A 24,900-nucleotide genomic window follows, 5' to 3' on the forward strand; every position below is an offset into this window, starting at 1 on the left:
AATTGTCATAGGTATCCGTAATTAATTAGTCCGGCCGTCGCGGATCGATCGCGATTTGCGATGCCGGTTTAATTGATCGACACTCGTTAAAATTCTGCCGATGACTAATCATTCCGATCCACGGCACCCTCTTTCGTAATAGATGCATACAAAGATGCGCGCAAGTATGTTCCGAAAATGGTGTTGGAATTCCGATTCGCAAGGCACGCGCATATAAACTCGATGCTAGCTAAGCATTCGATAGGATTCTTTTGACATCGACCATCGTTTTATAATCCGAATCCGATTCTTCTCTTCGTCTGGTATATAGTTATTCATTGAATTTCCCGCCATTTCGATGCTGAATTTAATTTTCGTGTCCGACCAAGTCGTCTTTCTTTAAAAAAAAAGAAAAGAAAGCATCGAGAGAAAGGTAGAAATTCAAGAATAAAAAAAGAAATATTATCTAAAAGATCATCGAAATTTACGAGCGATAATCATGCAAGCTGTTTGCCGAATGGTCGCAAAATGCTAAATGCTTCCACGAAAATTTCAAGTCGTTTGATATTTTACAGTGTGATACTATTTTGCAGCCTTGTCAAATCTAAACATCGCCCGTTGCGCTTACGAAATAAAATATGAGATGTAGACGTAACGAGTTTACATATAGCGAGAGACCTTTTAAGAGCACGACATTTGGTAATCTCGTCTCAATTTTGCAACTCGTAAAATATTTTCATTATCTCCATTTTGCTGGCATTATAAACGTGCTGCACAGAATACGAAATGCGAGAGATAATTGAAAGAGAATGTTGCATTACAGTAGCATTTCGATGGTAGCGGTGAAATAATTAAAATCTATTCCAGCAGGTACACACTAGAATATTTATAGAAGGAAAGTAACGGATTAGAGAGCACAATTTTGCAATTACACGATAATTGGTCTAACGAGCAATATAATTATGCGAATCGAATAGATATATGCTTAACAATTATATCGGCACTTTCAAACGTTTCGTTTTGTGAGAGGCACGAATCGCTTTCATCTCCATTTTATTCGCGATTTCAGAAAAGATTCAGTATCAAAATAAATGTTGCAGTTTTTACGCTGCTTATCTACTATCGCTATCGATGGATCTCGACGATTAAAGTTAATGACTTTGCAAACACTACAAATTCATTTTTTTTTTTTCACAGAATCATATTTTACGTATTTCAGAATTAACAGCGCGAGTAATTAATGATTTCTTGACAGACGCGATAAGTATGAAACACTAGGCAATTAATAAGACATAAATTATAACAATTTATCTACATGTAAAATACATTTTTCGTAACCTTACTGTCAATGTTTTGACTCATATAATTTTTATTATAATAAAATTTTTTAAAAAATTCAAAATTTAAAAATTTACTCTGCATTAAATTATTATATTAATTTTTTGTTGTTATAATAACTGACATATATTTTTCTCATATATATTTCAAATATTTTGTAATTACTTTCTATCTTATAAAATTGACTCATAAATTATTAAAGACAAAGTTTTTGTACACATTTCTTTAAAATATAAAGAAACTTTAAAGTTTAATTTGAATTTTTATCATCGAGCATTCGCTGTATCTAATGCAGCGATAAGAAGGTGAGTATGCAACCACATAGCAGAGTAATATTATACACATAACGAACATAAAGCGAATATAGAGCGAACTCGATACGGCGAATGAGCTGGTGGAATACGCAATGGTGAATTAGGATACCAGAGAATACCGTTACGATAATGGTGAAAGTAGAGACACCCGCTTGCTGAACTTCGCTATGCGTCAGCACGCGGCTTGCAGATTAACATAATTATCGCAATTTCGCGTGAAGATGTCTCGCGATTGTTTTATCCGAAAAGAGTCATTATTTTTTCTCTCTCGTCTCGCTCTCTATAAAATATTTATTTAATATAATGTTGAATTTTTATTAAAAAAATCAATAATTGGAAAAATATATAAAATCTTAATCTTAAAAATAAATTTCTAAATATTTTCAAATTTATCGGAATATGTTTTTAAATATTTCTATAAATCTAAAACGCAATTACCATAAATTAATTGCGATGTACGGAAATAGTTTGAATACGTAGTTATAGAAACATACGATACCGTTAACAATAAATTTAGATAGAAAATTGCAAAATAGATATTATGACGTCTTTCACATTTTTTTATATAAATTTCGTATGCTTCCGAGAATACGAATTTCCATCACGATTTTCCAAACGCGATCACGCGCGTGTATAACCAATTGAATCGGAGGAAAAGGTGTAATTAACATGAGACTTTGGCTCAGTTTGCTTCGATGTCTCATCCACCTACTTTTTCCAACGATCGAGCTAAAGTCTCAAGTGTGATCATACGAGGATCTGAAATTGATGTCAACGCCCTCGCGAAATCGGATGATAGGAAGGATACGCGCGTCACTGATTCCTAGGAGCTTTCGAGTGATGTCATCGACGATGATCGAAAACTATGTAGGCGAATATTCCAGCGAATATACAAATTTATGCTAGATCGGAAGAAATTGCTATCAAGGTATTATTATAAAAAATAACAAATTATATTATATGACATAAATATAAATCATGGTTCAAATTATATTACAGAGGAAATTATTATAAATTGATATATTACAATAGTAAATGATTTTTGTCCCATCATCGAGAGGTAGAAATCACGAAAGAAATTTTATGATCAGTATCAATAATTCATCGATAAATTACAATAGTCGAGAAATAAAGTTCAAAGTATCTCATTCACAGTAAAACAATAGAATTTGTGATTTATACATGGTATAATTCTTGTCGGATATCTATTTTTCCCGTTAAATTTGCACTAAAATCTTTTCACTTAGCTTGATAAAATTTAAGATTCTTAAGAGATGAGGTTACTATATATTCTAATATTATTTCGTTCAAGAAATTATGTGACGGTGACAAGCATGATGACGACAAAAATACAAGAAAATGTCTTGTTCTACATTTTCGTTCATTGGTTTAATATTTTTATATTGAAATAAAAGGCGCGTATGAATATGCTAAAGGACAAATGATCTCGCGCTCATCTACCATGTACGAAATGCAGTTACAGTTGCAATTTCTCGACGGCATGGGGCGAGCAAATTTACTTAGATACAAGAAAAACTCATAATTCATCAGCGACGTAGGCACGTGGTAAGCGAGGCGTGGTAGACATTGCAGTTTCCGCAAGAATAATTTTCATCGGTCGGTGCGCATGCGGAGAAAGAATGGCATTTCCAGAATCGGTGTATCGGCCCCATCTACGCGAGCACGTGCTTGTGCTAGAGTACCGTATCCGCAACGGCATGATAAATCTCGCGAGCGGTTTTCGTAACGATGAAGCGCCTGCTGTCACGCCGTTAGTCATCCTATTATGCTCCTCTGCACGCCGCGGTGAAAGGAGATATTCGCCAAGAGAATTTAGTATAATACGTGAATCCTCAAGATATATACACTTATAAGTGAATAAAAGACGGAAAAAAGTAACGAAATAATTTTTTTTTCCTTTTTCATAGCGATATTTCCGCTTGTGAGAATTTTTGTAACTTTCTCAAATCAAGTAATATTCAATTTTCAAAAATCACTTCAATAGAGGAAAATTTATTATTTCCTACATTTTACGTGGGATCATCGTCGAAGATTTTTTTGTCCATTTAAATATAATAGAAAAGATAGATCTTTTTACAAAAATCTAAAATAATTTAACATCTGAAAGTTTTACTTCATATCCTCATTATTTTATATTCTCCCATATCATAGAAGAATTATTAATGAAGACACGTTTTAAACGGGTCATAAATTGTCAAATTTGTCTTTGACATCGCGCCATAAATCCAAGCATCGATTATTCCAATGAAGTGATTTCTCCTTAATCGATTTCGATTGAAATCCGCGTGATCGATGCGCGTATCTCGAAGTTCGCGAACTTTCGGGAAACGCAATTAATTCGACGGGAGAAATTAACCGCATTCTGATCGAGCGCGCCCCTCGAGTCTCCTCCCCGACTATTTTCCATCGTCCTTGATTGTACACGAGAGCCGCTCCCGGACATACGGATAATCATACAGGCGAGTTTTCGTAAATGCTGATAATCGATGCCGCCAAGCGCACTCGCACACATAGACATTATTCGACATTCCACACGATTATGGCATTACCGTATCACTTTTTCGCATTTGTGCACGTGAAGCACAGATACGAAGAGCTAAACAACTGCCCTTAGCAATTACTCACGTGGCTCGAAATCGCAATCGATTGTAGATCGATAACAAAGGTTATCCGCGTCATCAATCTCACTGTTATTATGTTATTATTACTATGATCTGACTTACATCGCAAACAGGAAGATAAAAACGCAATGCGCGGGCGTGTTTATCCCCGGATGAACAATCGCATAGCTGTGCTAAACTATCACGCTCGGGATCTTTACCGCTCTCGAAGCATTAGAGAATAAATCAGCGCGAGTTAATTCGCGGATACTTAACCTTTGTGAGTGGAAGTTGAGTGAGATTCGATAAGCTTATAATCGAGTAGAGATATATTAATGACCGATACAATATATTAATAACCCATGATATTAATTTTCATGGTGCTGATCTAATCGATAGGCGCAGCTTCTCGATGACACACGCTTGATTAAAAATTCTGCGCCGCGTTCTAATTTCATTTACAACCCACAAGGTCGGGAGACCTCAACATCTCGGAGATATCGATAATTATATACATACCGACGCTGCGAAAATTACTCGTAAGCAATCATTAAATATATATGCTAATATAGAGAACGTCAAATTATTAGATTATCTCCGTTATTCTGAAAAAACTTAATTAAAAATGATATTTTTAGCTATGAAAAAGAAATGACAATAAGATTCACTTGAATAAATTATATTCATAAATTTGCTGATTATCGTTTGATTATGACCTTCGTAGAAAGATAAAAAGTTTTTAAAAATAGGTTTCATAAATTAAAAGCTAGTTTTTTTTTATAATTAATCCTTAAATGTCTATAATATAAATAGTTAGGAATTAATCTCAATCCTGTTATTTAGAAATATAAATGTAATCTAAGTCATTCTTTCTTGACACAATCTCGATTATAATTAATATGATATAATATAAATATGATATTTTATTTATCGTATTTCGCTGGGCGTCGCTAACAATTTACAAATGAGTCATTTAATCACTCGACCAGTGTCATATATATATATATATATGTAACCGCATTCGCTCTCTCGTGGCACGCAACGCCCGTTGCACTTCCTCGTGTCATATTTCACGAACATGCGTATCAGAGGAAATATATGGCTAAAAAGCGCGGTGACGTATCTCCGTCTGACGCCTTTCTCGTGACCCGCGAAACTTTGACCGTATTTCAATTATATATAATCGATTAATTTTCCAGAGAGAAAGAAAGAGAAAAGAAAAACGACTTGTTATTCTCGTATGTATGTGGATCGTAGAGAGAGAGAGAGAGCGCTGCTATGCATGCCTTTCCAGCCGAGAAATTAATAAAGCAAGCGTTAATTATCGGCAATCGCGCGAACTTTTAATGGCTCGCGCGATGAGAATTTATGATTTCGACAAGAATAATTTCGACTCTTTCTCTCGCGCTTTCGATGCAAAAATGAATCACCATGACGGTGACCTAATGTCACGATTCTACCTCGCGAAACACAAGATTGATCTTATTCGCGATTGGTAATACACACATGTATAAATATATAGGCCGATACGATAAATTTCGCGGCAGTAAATCATCGGTAAAGCTGATTAAAACGTTCACGAAACACTTCGCGCTTCGCCAAGGAATGAAACAAGTCATCGACTCTAGACAATGCAATAGACATTTACATAAAAATGTAAGCAGCGGATGCTACCAAGATGACATCGCGTGTAATAATAAAATGGTGTTGATGATATGCCGGTAATTTCCGCGAAAACTTACGCAAAGTAAGTAAAAATTTGTTATAAAAGTAGGACTAAGGGCTTTATAAGGGCTGGAGAATATTATAAGTGCTGGAAAAAAGTTAAAAAAAAAACACATTATATATCGCAGAAAAATTGTTAAAGTTATTGTTGCATAAGACTTCAACCTCATTTTATTTGCGGTATTCAAATGTTGCTGTTAGAAGAAAATACAGCAGATAAATGTGACTTCCACTCTTAACAATATAATGTACGACGCAATGGATGATTTTGGGAAAGCAACAAGTGGGAAAGCAAGACAAGTGCAAATGAAGAGGCACCATGAATATATTACTTTCTCTCGCGCAAATAATCTTCATTTTTTTACGTGGTTGTGAATTCTGCACGTGGACACGCAGTTGGCGCAACTCGGCTCGTGAAATTTGCATTAGAATATCCACGGTAGCGTATTTAGCCGCGTATATATGCTATGAATAAAGCCGTAGTTACGCAACGCGCCTTAAATTCGCTGAAACGCACGAGCAAGACGACGTAACGATGATGTTCGTTTAAGTTATGGTCGATTAGGCTAGGGATCTTTTTTGCCGCGAGCGGAAAAGACAGCGGGACGACGCGGCGGCACGACACAATGGTAAGCAGATTTGCATAAAAATACATGCAACCACTGCATAATGCGCAGTCGAGCGGCATACCTCGAAGGACCTTGACGAGGTGAGACCTTCTTGACGTCAACAGCTGTGCTGCGCGCGAGAATGTATGCGTACCTACGCACTTTTACGATCGTCGCGTCGCCTTCTCTGGTTGCACGGGGTATCCAAAAATGGAAAACGTCACTTAAAAAGATCCGATAGATCAAAAGATGTTATATAGATTCAATGATAATCTTCAAGAGATTTTATCGATATGCGCGTTACTCGCGTTATGCATATAACGTTCTGTTAAGAGAAAACATAAGCTTTATACAAGAGCGGAAGACATTGAAGAACGTTATGTAAACAAATACACACATGGAAACATTTCAATTAAGAAAAATCAAACGTCATCAGTGTTTTAAACAGATAAACAAAATAAAAAAAATAAATATATAAAAATGTCTAAAAATTAATAATGCAATAAAAAACATATTATTTCGCTTACAGATTCAAGGAATATAATTCTTTAAAAAAATTTGTTATCTTTATATATTTATTATATTTTTTTCACATAAACTGAAATTGAAACATAAAATTAAAAACAAACAAGGTAATAATTTTTCACGAAAATAGAGAAGAATTTACGAAATTAAAAAGAATGATGCTCTATTTAATTAAATAAAGCCAGATTAAATAATTAGATTTTATAAACAAGAAAAATTTCGATGATATACACACATTTCTTTGGTATAAAAATGTAAACATATATGGAAACATTGTTGAGAAGGAGAGTGTTTCGATCGACAAGCTGAGATAAACAAAACGATTACGATCTTCAGCAGATTACACCGATTACACGTGTTCCTTTCACAAGGATTTATTGTGTGAAGTATAAGTAGCACAACGGAATAATGCGCGCAGCGCGAATCATACGCATCCTTGTACTTCTTCCCAAAGACACGATAGGCATTCGCGACAGGCAACACAGTGATTCGATAATCGAGACCCGCTGCCGCTCGCAAGGAAAATCACGTATCTTACATCCTGTTGCGTTCACGTCCTAGGAGTCAATATGTCACGAGCCTCCTTTTCAAATAACGATTGCGTAAAGCAATCAAGTAATCGCGAATTAAAATATAATTCTTCAAGATAATCAGATCCAGCCTAAATTTATTGCAAATAAAAAAAAAATGCCGTCACTTTAATTAAACCCTCGATACCAAAGACTAAATCACAAGAGATGAATCTCTTAAGCGCCCAAGAAATGCAATAGATCAGATTTTAGTAAGATATTTCTCTCGAATATTACATAGAAAAATTTACTTTTTTTTTTCTTATATAAACATGCATCTCGCCGAAACACTTAGCTTTTTTCTCGTTACTTCATTTTCGCCACAATGTTATTCGATCTTCTCTCGTCATTTTGAAATCAGCACGTACGTGCGCGAAAGAGGTACAAGACGTCGAAAATAGCTGTTCGATGGTCTACCACAAAACCGCAGGGAAAAGCTAACCGGTACAATCCCCCCCCCCACTCCACCCCTCTTCGGACTTGTCTAACGATCGGCGCGTACATTGTCGATCGATATTCCAGTATTCCAACACTGGTGGCAGTATACCAATCAACTCGTCCTTGACGTGTCACGACGACACATACGTTAAAGCGGTCTCTCAACATGGGGAGAGATTGACGACTGCCTGGACAAATAGGTGCTGACCGCGTTCCTAAGTGTCTCTCCTGGGTGTTCTTCGTTTACACACGACGGATAGAGATCGATGTATAAAATCGGAAAATACAACAGACGATTGTCCAGAGAGATTGATCCTTGAACACTCGCTCACAAAAGATTATACACGTTTCGTGATCAAGCACCTATCCACCGCGCGCATCGTAATTGTCTTGAATGATAAATTAGACATGCAATGCATAAAATTAGCAGGCCGTCTACCGTAAACGCAGAAAAGTAATTTTCAGATTTCAATGACGAAAATAACTTTTAATGTGCTAGCTCGAAATCGAGATAACATTATATTCCATTGATATTAATATAGTTCTTACATTTGAAAAAATCATTTACATTTTATATTATTTGATAAATTGTTATCACACATATTAATCATATTGTTTTCATATTTTTCGCATTAATCAAAATTAATATTTCTTGTTAATGTTGCGTACAATCGTGCAATCATCATGAAATAAATTATATGACACATTGTCCGCATCTTGAATTCACTATGCGTTGCGCATTGTAAAGGGAAAAATCTGCGATATTAAGGCTAGTTCGTTAAATTATCGCTTGCGAGTCAGGTCACGAAATATATTATAGTGCTTTCCCGCGTTATGCTATATGATGGAAAATTGCTTTTAATTACGCGCACACACAAAACACAGCAAATAAAATACGATCGCGATAATTTATTGTCGATATCATTGCGCACAAAAAAAAAAGAAATGAAATATAAAAGTGAATAAAAGACGATCATTGCTGATAATTATTCTAATAAGATACATATAATCGTGCGTTGAAGGAAATATATACCCACCAGCCAAATGTCTTACATATATTTCGCGATTTCTTAACAGAGTTATTTCGAGAAAAAAAACCTCTATTATAGCAGTTTAAATTCCTTGAATAATCGCTATCTATCTGTGCCAAGGTATGCGTACCAAAATATATATCTAATAAATTGATATCCGTTATTTGCTATAAATATTTAAAAATATGAAATATATTTGACAATTTACAAGAAACAACAATGACAACATTGATCTAAATCTTCTAACATCAAGGAATTTAAAAATTTAATGACAAAATGGAATGCAAGAGAATTTTCATAGATCATAAAATCTAACAAATTCGAATAGTTACATGTTAATTAAAAAAAAAGCAAAGAAATTTCAAATCTAAAAATTAAATCCAAGAATTCGTATTAAGTTAAGAATTCAAGAGGTCAACACAGTTCAAACTTTGAAAAATTTAAAGCAGATGTTAAACCATGAGATTAAAATTCCAAAGATTCAATGACTCACATAAATGTGTGTATGTAAGATCTATTCTATATATCTTATAAAATCCTTTAAATAATAATAGATTCTTGCAGTAATATCAAAATGTACATCATATAATAGATAATGCATATATTTCCACATTTTTTTCTTGAGAAAAATAAAATCTCGAAAAATCAAGATGCATGTCTTGTACGTCACATTGAACAGAGAATGGTGCATAATTATGAAACTATTTTTAATTAAAATTTTTTTACCAGTACTCTACATTTTCTGCAGACCTCGCATATATATAATTTCGAGAAAGATTAAAAACACGTGAAATGCAAAAAATCTACGATAACGCGTTCATCTGTGTCTCTCGCGTATCTCACGACGGAATCTACTGTCAGTGCATGAATAATACGTAGTATTATATAGTACGCGATGTCATTATCTCTATTGATATTTCTCTTCAGCGAAAGCGAGTTCATCTAAGATTACGGCGGGGATTACGAATGAGGTTAAATCCGCAGCGAGCGACGAGGTATCATCGGTAATTGTAACCAACATGCTGCGTAAACGTAAGCATCTATGCATCGGATATCAAAGAAACATGCGAGTACCGTATATTTATTTGCCATAAATTATATCGTTCTATTAACTCTGTAATGCTTATATTATATATGACTATCATAGTTTAAACATTATTAATATATCCGCTCTCTCTCTCTCTCTCTCTCTCTCTCTCTCTCTCTCTTTCTCTATTTACGATCATCATAGATTAAAAATATTCAAAAACAACATATATATGTAATTGGAATGTCTCAGAATCTTTCTTGATTGTTGAATTATTTTTTGTAAATAAAATAATTATTATTTCGTATATTAATCGCAGTTATACGTATCATCTGTGGTTATGTAAAGTATTTTCTGAATAAAAATAATATACGAAGCGAAATAATACGTACGGCGCGAGGTGCCTTATACATATAATGATACATAAATATAATACCATTACATTATTAATATTTTTTTCCATAATGGAGATGATTTTCCAAAGATTACACCGACGTGAGAGAACCTTGAAGCCACACCGCGAACATACGATATGTGTACGTCGATTGCGAAATCACGAATGCACTAGGAGTGCAGAATGCGGTACGCGGAATACTTTCTCGAACCGGAGATAAAGAACTTCGAGAATAAAGCATCGACATCGACCGTTGCTCGCTAAGAGCGTAGAAAAAAAAAAACAGCTGATCGCGGATGTGTCACGCGGAGAGAGTTTAGATGCGCCTTTAAGATTTAATCTTTCTCTCTTTTCCTACCGACAGATCGCGAAACGGAAAACTATATACGTGTCTCGACGGTATTGTGACATTGTTAATGCATCATGAGTACAAAATGCAATCGTGGATGCACTGCTAAACTATTATAGTAGAAATGAATATACGAAGAGAGCATCTACTTCCTCGAACAAAAGTTCCAGATGCGCGAATTTTTAACGCAATGCAGGATGATGATATTTTTGTCATAAATAAAAAACTCGATATATTTAAATAAAATAAAAAATATAAATACGATAAAATATAATACCGCAAATTTTTATAAAAACGTATCATAATCGCGATCTATGATGTATGAGATAACAATTGCACACACTCTATAATTAAATACAATTAACTCAAAATTTGATGTAATTCTTACGAGTTAAATTATTAATATATAGAATATGCGTTAATAAGGAAATGCTTGCTCCAAATAAAGATTTTCAAAGCCGGCTTTCGTTATGCAGTGCAGAAAGCAAGCAATGTAGCGCATATAGATCGCTGATTGTAAGTATTGTGCTACATTATTCCACTAGAATGCTCATGGAATAATAAGAGAAATGGAAAAGAGCTTGAAATTTACGACTGAATCTTAAGATAACGCTTAGAGACATAATCAATATTATGATCATTGTATACGTTGTAATAATATTAAATAGATGGAATTATGAGAATTGAAATCTTCGCTAATTTCATTACGTACTGTAAGACGAGGAGTCGATGAAATCAGAACGAATTAACTTTCGAATGTGTATTTAATATCGATAAATTTATTCGTATTAACACGGTAAAGGCTAGAGACCGACTGACTGTTAGTTCTTTCCTTCATCTGGTGTGTGTGTGTGTGTGTGTGTGACCTGTCCTGTTTACATTTTTTTCAATTCGCCTCGCTTTGTCCTTACAGTCTGATCTAAAAATTTACGCGTTATTAATCTTGTTATTTATTTTTGCTGATTAATATCTTGCTGATATAAACTTTGGTTTTTTTTTTAACAAATTTAAAAATCTTGTTATATATTGTACACATTTCATGATAGCATGCAAAACAGAATACTTTTTCATTAATATCAGTTTTTTAAAAATGTTATTTACATTTAAATATACAATATTGACAATAATTATAAATAATATCATAAAAGATTTCGCAAAAATTTTAATCAATGCATAGATATTATGAAGAATGTATGATTTCGACAACATCACCCGGCGAAAAATATTCAAACGCGTAGAATTTCCGAGAAGCTGTCGCGACAGGAAAAAGTGTGTATATATACAATGTACATTGATGGCCAGTATTGCAAAATCGTTAATGCACGGTGATGAATACGCCGCAAATACACACAAACGGCGAGTATTCTCTTCTGTGTATATATCAATCGACATTCTCTGTCACCGAGAGACAATGCAACGATGCGCCGCGGCGATTGTCTCATGTATATATCGCTTGCAGTTTTTCACATGATGTTTGACCACCGTGTCGTGTTTAAACGCTTTCAGTGAACAACACGCGCTCTTAACGACACCTCAAGGCTCCTCTCTCCGTTCTTTTTTATTACCTCGCGGCTATTATTTTCCGATGTAATTCCACATGTACGTTTCATTAACCATCCTCCGCGGCTCGGGAAAACGCGTGATTTCTTTTCTCGACATTTTTATTCGCGGCTATTAACATTTTTTCTTAGCGGGCACGCAAAAATATGTTACGATACATTAAGCGAGGCTTTCTCACGGCAAATCAATGTACAAAATTGTATTAATAATGATAATAAGATTAATATAATGCAAATTAATATACAAGACTGCGAAAATTGACTGAAAACAACATTTTTCAATGCGTTTCTCGGTCGTTGAACTCGACAGAGAAAAGAGTCTCGTTACAAACATTCGCGTGTGCTATATAGCGGAAATTTATCGAATTCCGTTACGCGAAGTAATCCGTACATTTTGAAGTTTTTATGATTGAAGGTAACACAAACGTAATTGAATGTGTCGCGTCACATATGTAACGATTATACGCGTAGATATAAATTTTTCTTTAGACGACAAGCCATAGAATGTTTCTTAATTATATATATTCTTCGTATTACAATAATTTTTATGATTATTTATGAATGAAAAGTATTTTTGTGAAAAACGTAATGGACAAGGCTTAACAAGATTTTTGTCCTCGCTAATTCCAAATTGACGGTGGAAACTTCTAATGATTAAGCATTAAACGTCCAGTTAGCGAAATCCGCGAATGGATTCAAATAAACGAGAAAGATAATTCACTGGAATAAATGAACACTTTGCTAATCCATCGCTGGAATCTAAGGAATTCCAACGTAGAATCAGGCAGTCTCGCGCGCACGATTCTATTTTACAATAAATATCTCAGTAGATACACCCGGTTTTTCTCAACTATTTAAGTCACCAGCACGGTTACGTAAAGTACACAGTTGACCACGATTCTCGCAAATTTTTCCTCATTTGACATTTGACGTTGCTGGCCGATTTTTTTGTTCGATATATTTCTTAATGCAATCTTATTAAATCTTTCAACAATTCTTGGGACAAAGAAATAGTTATATCATAATTTGTTTAATTGCGCAAAATAATTTAAAACTATCATTAAAAAATTGTATTAGATAGTTTAAGATGATAGATGAAAGAATAAAAAATTCATGTGCAAAAAAATAAATTTTTTAAAAAATTTTGCAAATTTTAAATTATAGCTCTGTTCTTACAATAATTCAATTGTTGTCACATAGCAGATAATAAATATTTCGAAATATAAATAATAGATTTCGAAACGAAAAATACTACGATGGAATTCGTGACGCATGTGCGCCACATGAAGCGTGAAAGCATACGAATTGCCATGTGTAACAACATTATAAAGGCGCATATGTGTGTGCACGAGATTATAGTAGCTTATCTGCATGGGCGTAAAAGTCTATCGAGAATATAGTTCGGATAAGTTCTTGTTTTCACATTCACTCTCAAGAAAAAGTCTCGCAATTCAATAAAAATAATTTTTGGCAAAATTAAAATATTCATTTTTAGTTTTCATATAAATTTATCGAATATTAAAATGTAGAGAAATGTATATGGAATATATATTAAATATGTATTACAGCTCGTGAATCGCGTGACATAAATAAATCAACCATATACTGCGCACAAGTTAAATGTCACCTCGTATTATATTGGATATCATTGATTTATATCATAATGTATTAAATCAGCAATGTTTTCACGTTGATTGGAGTATCGAGAATTTTGTTGGAATATATATTTGCATTAATTTTGATGAATTCAGAAATAAGCTAAAATATAAAGAAAGACAGAGAAAAAATCAAAGTTTTCAAAATAATTCTTTTCCTTTTTTAATTTACATATTTAAACTATTTAATTTATAAAAATGTATAAGAATATATATAATACATATCACTTTTCGCAAAAATGAATAATCTAGATCAAAGCCTTGATATGTCCAGCAAATTTCCCTCATTAAATTTGACGTTCGTGGACTGTAATACAAGATCCATAAGATCGATCACGCTTTTTTGCTGGTGCTCGTTATCATATGTATTACATACTGGTCGAGAACGTCTCGTCAATGTTAATGCTACATTTCCTCCCCTTTGCTCGAACAACCGCCACATTGAATAGCCGATCGTTGAAATGGCGAGCGACAATTAATCGTGTAAGATGGAAAACGCACGCGCGCAGGAATGCGCGTGATGTGCGTAACATCGGCAATCAGGGTCGTGATTGCACTACACGGGAATCAAATTAGCATTGGTCGCTCGCATTAGACCCACGACGAACGGAAAGATATACAGAGAACGATAGGCGTATTTGCCGCCGATCAGGAGGAGACGCGGCAAACAAGTCCAACGCGCGGCTTTTACGTAACACTTTATCCTTGCCTCTCTTGTAGATCTCTCTCCTCGTACATTGCAGTATGCATGGCGACGAATGCAACGTATCTTTGGAAACGTAACTTTCCAGGGTACGATAACGAAAACGTTCGTGCATACACAAACGTGCCATAAACAATACATGTAACTTCTATCCTAGAAAATATCTTTACGAGCTAACTTTACCCTGTATAAATTGCTTAAGAATTCACAAATGCTCAATTTTAAGCAATTGAGCAAATAAAGCTCAATTATTTCTTTATAAACATCATAAAAATATTCTGCGTTCAATTTTTTATATAGAAATAATTTATATGCCAGATATTCAATGATCGAATCATTGAGAATTAAAAATACTACTTAGTTTTTGTTTATAATCTGTGATATTTTAATGTCATTTTTCTGTATATTAAATAGAATTACAAGGATAGAAGGATATTTTCAAAGATCCCCATCAACAGATTGATTCTATGATTGACAGCATATAACTTTGAAAACTTCTCAATCATCGAATTAAACCTGTTGCTCGTGATGAATAAATATGTACAACATACCATGTATGCACGTGCTTCTGTATATATGAGTATCGCGTACATGGCGCGTGTTGTGCACATAAACTATACTTCGAAGCATATGTTTGCCGCCTTCGAGTACTACTCTCATGAAGGTGATAAAAGTCTCCGCGCACGCAAATGCGGAAAGGCTTCGAGAAGCAGTCGGCCCATTGTTAATGCCGATTGGAAATAGATGAATAGGAAGTGATTTATATAATGGATATTATTTCGGTATGATTTATATATTGCTCTTGTGCGGAGAAATATCGAGATAGAAAGGTGCGGCAAATTTTTTAAAACTAATCTTTATTTAGAAAATATCATTAACTTAAAAAAAAAATCAAATCGTAAAAAATATTATTAAATCGCGTATATTTTCAAACAACAATATAAAACGTGTTAATATTTTTAAATATTATTATATCAATAATTTAGAAAATTGCTTCTATATATATTTAATGTATATGTATACATTAAAAGGTTCAATAATAATTTACAAAATATATGACTCTAATGATTAGACAAAAATACGAATTGCAAATGAAAAAAAAACATCTAGGCAGTAAAAAAAAAAGATAATACGCGATCCTTAAAAAATGCTATGCAAAACTGTAGATTTATAAAAACTTGTGGTAATTTATTAGATTCGTTATCGCTCGTCACCTTCTCCAAATATGACATAACGCTGTGTGGTGAAAGCTTCAGAATCGTTTCCTGAAAATTTTTGCTTCACGTTTTCTTCAGCTTAATGACACATGCGTATATATACATATATACACACACGCGCACATACAATACACTGCTTTTTTGCGTCCTAATTCTTTTGTCAAAAATGCCAAAACAGGATTATGCTTGCCTAAGAGATCATTAAAAATCGAAACAGCGAGATTATTAACTACAAAGGTATTGCAAAATGTGAGGAAAATTTCTAAGATTCAAAAAGAATCGCGCGCGTGTTTGACGAAATCGGAATTTATCGGACGTCATTATCTGCCGCGTTCGCACTCGGAACAACTTACGAGCAACATTTCTCGAATTGCCGCCGCGTGCGGCTTAATTACAAGACATTATCAGCACGCATTGCACGCACAAACGAATGCGATGTACAAGCGGCCGAAAGATTGGGACGAGCGGGGAAAGAGAGTTGGCAAAAAAATACGATGAATTACAGCCTGAATGATTTTACAGCCTGTGTTACCTGTGCGCATATCTTCTAATAATGAGATAGTTTTCTAGAATATGTCCAAACAGGATCACATTTATTAGCCCTCATAATCTGCCGATATCTTCAAAAGATATCCGCATTAAAATTCGACCAGCAACTCATATTATACGAATGCTAAAATTTCGGCAGATAATAAGCAGTGTCCTTGTTCAATATCGTCTTCCAAAAAAAAAGTCTAGCCTTCCAAGCATTATGACGCTAGTTATAATATTTTCAGCAAACATAGTCTTCGTGGAAAGATACTATTTATTACAGAGAAGACTTCCATGCTAAGATAAATTTTAAAGTGTTATTGCCTCAAAATGTTTTAATATAATTTTTACAGCAGAATGCTAATTAATATTAAAATTTTGCTAAGAATAACATTTAAAAAAATACACAAAAATTGCTATAAATTACCGAAAAATATAATTATCAAAACCAACGACGTTCTAAAAGACGTTCATTCAATTTTTTTATTATTTCATAAAACAACATTAAATTACTATACAAAACCAATTATGCTACAACTATTAATTAAATTTTACAATTAATTATTAAAATATTTAGTTGAAAATAGATAAATAATCTCCAAAAAAACGATGAGTGATTTTAAAAAAAATTCACAAATATAAAATTAAATTATTTTTGAAAAATTTTCTTAATAAATGAGATCATTTAATTACTTCTCTCATTCTTTGCATAATAAAATTTTCAACATTAATGACTAGTTTTCCGAGAAGTCCAATATTAACATCATCGCCGACTCAACATTGCCCGAGCAAGATTCTTTGTCTCAATTCAATGACTCAGCTCGCAATAAGATCTCAATCTCTCTAGAATCTAAATATACATAGATGCACAGATGCGCTCATGTACGTAGTAATTGATAGATACGTGATGAGCCGAGACTCGATCAAGTACAGGTAAATATAACTGGTATAACGGCGCGATCTAATCATATACCGCGATAAAACGCGGATGGAAATTTAATTCGGGCATCGCTTTCTCCTATTCATTATGAGTTATCCCATTCATATTAGACGATCAAACAATCACATAATTATCTAAATTTCATTTTGCATGTGCACATAAATTAAGAAATGTTATATATAAAATTTAAAGTACAATATATATATAGTTAAATTTTCTCTTTTTCTCAAATATTTAATTTATTTATTTAATTAAATTTGTTAAACATTTATATTATATTTATCATAACTCACACAGTTATGTTTTTTTTTTTTTTTGCAATTTATATAAATTATTTGATAAAATAAGTAATATGAATTTCAGAGATTATATACTTTATAAAAGATGCTCTATAAAGAGTAATTCAGTCGCATCTTTAACGATAATATCAACATTGGAAACGCTATTTTTTGATATTATTTACAATTAAACAAAATGTGTAAGACGTATCTAATTCGATTAACATAAGTCCATAAGTAACTTCTCCAAGGTTTGATGTTACGTCAGACATAATTTACTTGTCAGCGTGAACAAAATCATAGAATATTAGACGCGGATCAAGTGAAAATAACTTGTATCGTTTCCTGTTCGCGCACACGTGTGCCAGCTAATAAACAGGTGCGTAATGAGTAAGAATCGAACTTGTCGGATAACCGGCATAACTACATTACGAACCTTCGAGCGTTCTAATCGCGGCATCGTAAAACGCTGCTATCACATAAAAGCGTCACTTTCTCCGTTTTATTAATTAAGATCAGCTTTTTTTAACCTTTTCTAACTGCTAAAAAGGATGCTGCCGTAACCGAGCTACATTCAATTTCCTGCCTAAGAACAGCTATAAATCATTAAGATGAAACGCATATCTCTTTTCAATTACGCCGGATTATCGAAGGAGATATTATAATTTTATTATTGTAATAATGTAAATAAATTATATATATATTAAAAATAAGCATATAAAAATCTTTTTACTTGAATATTTTTTTCGCATATGTTATAATTTTTTAATTGATTCGTGTATCGTTGTATATATACTAAAAATATAAATTGCAAATTAAAAGCTAACTGTAATTAATTAGTTATAATAGAAAATGTTTTAATATAATAGAAAATGTAATAGAAAATGCTTTAATGTAATTGAAGATGCTTTATTAATTAATAAAAACTTTTTTAACCGATAATAGCTATTTCAGATCGGAAGAGAATCTCATAATCATTTCGAAATAATCAAGGAGAGATGATCGATACCGCACGTTGCTTCGCTCGAGAATCGAAAGTGAATCTTAGCGTTCGCGGGTCGAGAGAAGTCAGCGACCTTTAAATATTCCTCACACATGTCGAACAACCAAAAAAAAATAAATTTTGCAAAAACTATATGATATCCCTCTACTATGATATTTATGACTACTATAAAAGCACATTTTACATCGCATTACAAAGTACATTTATATAGGTTTTCATTAGATTGTAGAATCTACAGAGACTATAAAAAAAAAATATGCTAGGACTTGCAAAAACTTATAAAAAATGAAATTCTGCGTATTTTATCGGCGAAAGAAAATTATGAGAAAAATTAAAGTAAAAAATAATAAGAGAAGAAAAAAAAAGAAATAATAAAATAAAATCTACATTTCAAAAATAATTTTCTTACATATACATATACTCTAATTCGTCGATAACGGCCTGTCACCAGAACAGCATGACTTATCACGCAACTAATTAAGTGTCTGTGGGAATAACAAATGTCCTTGCATTTTACACGCTAATATATTTCAAAATATTTGAAATACTTTTGCAGATAGCCGCAAAGATTAGACGAAGATTTATAAGTGTGTTTTAACGCTCTAACCATCAAGACAAACGCGAGATTTTGCCTTGGATAACATTTTAGTCGTTGCGCAGGAAACTATTAATACTTCATACTGAAATGTGAATTTTACCAATGAAAAAAACCAAACGATCGTTAACCTATATCATTTTCGATTCCATTACACAAGAGAATAAAGACTCCAATGTATTTCTCTAAGAAATCTTAAGATATTAAACTAGAAATATATAATAATACATTCTTTAAACATTTAATATATTTCTCTACATTTTCTACCATAGTAAATAATAAACACATGTTCGAATCTCTATTAATCATTCATATACATATATTATAAGCTCAGGTAAAATATTCCTCTCGGTAAAGAATTAAAAATAAATTGAATCAATTAATTATTCACATATTTCAAAGCAGAAAGATCTTCACAATATTTACGATATTGTGCTGATAACGGCAACATAAAAAAATCATAATAAATTATTTCCTACGCCCGTAAATATGTAAACGTAGACATTATCAGATGTAATTACGATGTAAATCACGAATACCACTTATCGCGCGATCGTCGAAAGATCTCGCTGAAAACTCGTCAGCGCAACGGTACGTGTTCGCGGTATTAGCAATGATATTAGCGATTATCGTTTCGTGTCATACATAAACGCACGCTGTTTGTGGGGAACTTCCTTTAACTCTCCGCGGTTGCATATCGGCATTTAAGTAACCGCGAACTTTTACTCTTATGATCGCAAATGTGTCGACGCATACAGCCGCATCGCACGATTACATGTACGTTTATAGTTACGGGTGGACTGCAAAACGACATTCTACTTTAAGTATCCATACAAATAGCTGATACCGTTAATTCTCTTCTATTGATAATTTTTATTACAATTGCATTCATTATTATCGCTACAATTCGTTATATATGACATTATCATATTATAGATGCAAATGAATTACCGCTTATAAAGAGCATTTTTTATAACTATGTAATCTCTAAAATTCATATTACTCATTTTATTAAATAATTTATGTAAGTTGGAAAAATGACATAACTGTGTGTTTGAGCTATGAGCAATTACTGTGATACAAATAAATGGATTAAGTGTTGTACATATATAATATAAATGTTAATATTAACAAAATTAATTAAACATTTGAGAAAAAAGATAAATATGATTTATATTAAAGCACGTTTGTATTATAAGTTCAGTGCGTGGGAAACTGTTTGTAACTATCTCTGGCAATTTTTCCTTGAGAAATAAAAATAAATTTTTATTTCATCGATAGTATTTATAAAAATGTTTTTTCTATTGTTCGAATGATGTAGAAGTTAAACTTAAATTCCAAAAAGCGATTTTATCATGAAAATATTGAAGTTTGAAAAATGAGAATCACATATCACTTAATGTCAATTACTTCATTTAAATTTTTAAAATTGTATATCTTAAATACTCTTAGAAATTTTCAAATAATCTACAAACTCCTAAAACATCATCAAAAATCACCCAAAATAGAGATTTTTCTCTAAAGAATAAATAAAACTGAATAGAGTTAAAAAAATAGCACGTGTGTGTGACAGAAGTTCGTGTAACCAGCGCTCTGCGAAAAAAGAAAAGTTATTATACGCAGCTGTCAATAATCGGCCACGTGCGCGTCGATAATGCATTTATATACGCCATAAACTTGGATCGATTTACATTCGCTATTCGACCCACGCCAAATCGTCGACCCAGTTCCGAGATCCGAGAACGAGACAGACACGTCGCGAATCGCAAACGGGAAAGAGGAAAAAAAAGATAGGTCGTTCGTCACTTTGCGCGCAATAGAAAGCGTCGGTCATCGATCACGCTTTCTTTCTTACAACCGATTACGTATAAAAAGGCGTCGAGGTTCAATGAACTGCAATGTACGCGGATGCGACTCCGACGCGCTTCTTTCCCGAGAGATCGAGCATGCATCCGGCACTTCCTTCATTGTAATTGTGGCGGAAACGCGCGAGAAAGATATTGGGAGACTGAATATTTATTTCCCTTCTTGATGATGGTTAGATAAAACGGTTTCCCTCGCGTGCACCGCGAAAAAGAGCAAGAATGAAAACGACGTTAGGAGCATTAATATCATGTAATATATATATATATATATATATATATATATATATATACACATCCGCTGTATTTTAAAATTGTTAGAATGTGTTAAATAATTTTATAAAATTCATTTAAAATAATAATAATAATAATAAAGATTATATAATTTTTGACATTTACAATCTCTTTTTTATGAAATATTTATAAATAATTAACATGTATAATTTTACATATTATTATGTATTTACTTGCAAAAAAAACTTAATTATATATATCAAAATTTTGAAAACGAAATATTCATGGCAAAGGTAATGATACGAAAGCGGTACGAATTAGCGAACCGCGAGACAAGAACGAGACATGAAAGAATTTTCCTGTATTAAATACCGAAGGTAACACCTATTCCCGTAATGCTAATAGATATATAGCATTTATCCTCAAGAGGTATAATATTCTAATACATTAATCGCCCAAGTCTATAACGCCTTTCGATTTCTACCTTGGAATTTGGTGCAAATATTTCAAGCCGGTGTAGCTTCCTGATTAAAATTTATGCTCGTATTTCTTTGCAATGTCAACGGCGCCCAAGTGTAAAGTTATGAGAACGATATTTCACCGATCGATGCTATTTATGATTATATCGAAAACGCTTTCATAATTCATAGCAGATATTGAAAAATACAAAAAATTATATTGTGTTATAGTATATAAATAGCATATATTTATAATAATATGTTTTAATTTTGAGATATATATTTTTTGAGTAGATTGTATTTTTAAAAAAATTAAATTAATTTGTATAGCAATCAATATACATAATCGATATTCTGACAAATATTAAATCTTTTGCAGGTTATCATCGTGCTCTTACTTTATATGCTATTTATTTTACTGTTATTAATAAATCACAATAAAAATCAGCTCTAATAAATGTATTAGGTAATTTGAGAATGATGATCTATACATATCATATTCATACACTATATCGTTGTATTTCTCATCTGATATATTATACAAAAATATTTCAATCACTGCAACCAATTGATCAAGATATCGATTTTGTTTCTATTTTGCTTGATTGATTTTTGCCATTTTATAGCACTGCTAGATAAAGTTATTGAAAGCTAATTTATTTTTACATTTAGAAGGATTTTAAAAAAGTTGCGATTCATTTCTCCTAATTTTTATATATTTTATATATTTTAAATATTTTTATATATTTTTAAATATTGCACAAAAATTTCATGCAAAAATGAGAAGAGTTCGTACAATTTTTGATATAAAATTTTTCAAAATTATTAATCTATAAATATTTAAAAAATTTTTTTTAATATTTGCAATATAGAGAATATGAATTATGATATATATACAATTTATTCCAGCATCAAATCTTTCGATCGCGATGATTTAAAACGCTGAGAGAGGATCATCATTCAGGCGATAAGGCGCACGTTTAATAAATCAACGGAGCACTTTACTCACCGTGAGCTGCGTCTTGTCAGGTGCAATCGCCGTAATCTCGATCGGTCTCGGTTCGGGTTGGTTCGCCCTACTGAGAATTGCAGCCGGCATTTTCGCGACGAAGGATAGCCTCCTGGTGAGCCGTCTGCCCAATTCCGCGCGCCGGCGGACCCTAACGCGGGGTCCGGTGCCCTTGTAGCTCCCGAATTCCATTCTCGATCACAGACGGGAGCAATCCTCTTCTTCCTATCGATGGCTCTCGTTCATGACGACACGCACACGCACATATACACACACCCGTATACACAGAGATATATAAAGGCCGGTGTTCGCTCGTCGTCGTTGTTACCGCGTGATTACAACAAACGTCGTATCCTCGCGAAGGACCATCTCGAACGTTCGAAAGTTAACGTCAAATATACAAAATACTTGTCACTGATTTCCTGTTTGTATTACAAACTGTTCAAGCTCCCAAAGTTTTGCTACCTAACCGTCGCCATTTATGTCGTTGCCCATTTGAAAACTGCGAACTCACTTCAGATTGAATTCACGGAAAGATCGAACGATATTCGCAGCGGCGTATGGATAATCCGCGTTCTCCGTGAATCGGGAATATTGTCGAATTCGAATAATATAATTGCCGGATAAATCTCGGGACGTCTCACGATGTACGTTAACACGCGACGAACTGGATACGCACGATGGAAAAAACTGACTGGATGCTGGATGTTGAACGTGCACTAACGCGTGCAGCGCCAACTTAGGCGGGGAGGGGACGAGGGCGCGCGAAAGAAGCCAATGACGCGGTACCGCATGTACCTACGTTCATACGGCGGACACATGTTCAGACCGAGCGCACTTGCATTCTCTCTCTCTCTCTCTCTCTCTCTCTCTTTTCTTTTCTCTCCGTCTCTTCGTCGAGGATTTAAAAATCAGAGAGAGACGCCGGGAGACCGATCTTCCTTGACTACCTTGGCGCTCGTTTGATCCGCCCGCCCGCTCGTTCAGCCTGCCTGACGCGCTTCGACTGAAATTGAATCGCGGCAGCCTCCTACCACACGCGGTCGCGCCGGCCACCACTAACTTAACCATCGTCGCGCCACGCCACCTCCGCGCCGCTCCCGTGCCACTCCCGTGCCCCCTCCCGTCCCCGGCCCCGACGTTGCGAGAAACCGCGCACCGTTGGTAAACAAAACGCATCCCGCGGGAGGCTAGAGCCGCGGATCCAGACGTTTGGTTGGCGCGATGATGTAACAAATGCGCGCACTCGGTCAATCTGCCAAACGTCGAATTAATCGTCGCACGATACTTGAACTACACACGACAACAGATTCCTACCGTAATCTCTAAAGCGCGTAACGATTTCATATTTTCGCGTCTTAATTTATAAGCACATGCGCACTTAATTCTTACCTCACTTGACAAATGCATAATAGCAGCATAAAAAGGCATTGATTTTTTCGCTAAAAAATCAATTAAACAGTTAAAATGGATTATTTCCTAATTAAAGATTAAGGTCAAAAGTATCATGTTCTAACTCACGTTTTTTAATCGCACTTTCTACTAAACTTTGTTCCTTTTTCAACGTAAAAACTATGACACAGACTTATTTTATCTCAAATGTAAACAAAACAGATTTCTGTTAAGAAAATACTTGCGAATTGCGATATTGCCGTGTGAAAATTACAGGTCGATCAATTCCGCGACACTTTAATCCAGCCATTTGAATAAGCGAAGTGCGTCGCAAGTCGCAACATCCATAAACAAAGTAAAAATTGATTGCGCGCGCATTCTGTCTTAATCGTAAAGCCTATATTAAACTGCGCGCATTGAAGATTGAAGGTTGAAATTTTATTAATCAGAACAAAAGGAACTAAAACTTTCTATCCTGATTAATTAAATTTTAATCTTCGATTATTAATCTTAATCTTCAATGCACGATCTGATATGGATTTGAGG

At 33.8% G+C, this 24,900-nt stretch overlaps 1 protein-coding gene across 2 annotated transcripts in view; it reads right to left on the reverse strand.

The window, feature by feature from the left end:
* The window catches only part of LOC126854902 (rho GTPase-activating protein 20-like), a 166,440-nt gene extending 142,427 nt beyond the window's left edge, over window positions 1-24,013 (reverse strand). Inside the window, exon 1 of one of the 2 annotated variants that reach the window (XM_050602067.1) lies at window positions 22,963-24,013. In XM_050602067.1, the coding sequence (XP_050458024.1) occupies window positions 22,963-23,154 (192 nt within the window). In that variant the 5' untranslated portion in view covers window positions 23,155-24,013. The remainder of the gene's footprint in view (window positions 1-22,962) is intronic. The other variant, XM_050602066.1, reaches the window with a different exon arrangement.
* Window positions 24,014-24,900: the final 887 nt, after the last annotated feature.

This window comes from Cataglyphis hispanica, chromosome 15, assembly GCF_021464435.1.
Source record: "Cataglyphis hispanica isolate Lineage 1 chromosome 15, ULB_Chis1_1.0, whole genome shotgun sequence".
In the NCBI taxonomy this organism is placed as follows: domain Eukaryota; kingdom Metazoa; phylum Arthropoda; class Insecta; order Hymenoptera; family Formicidae; genus Cataglyphis; species Cataglyphis hispanica.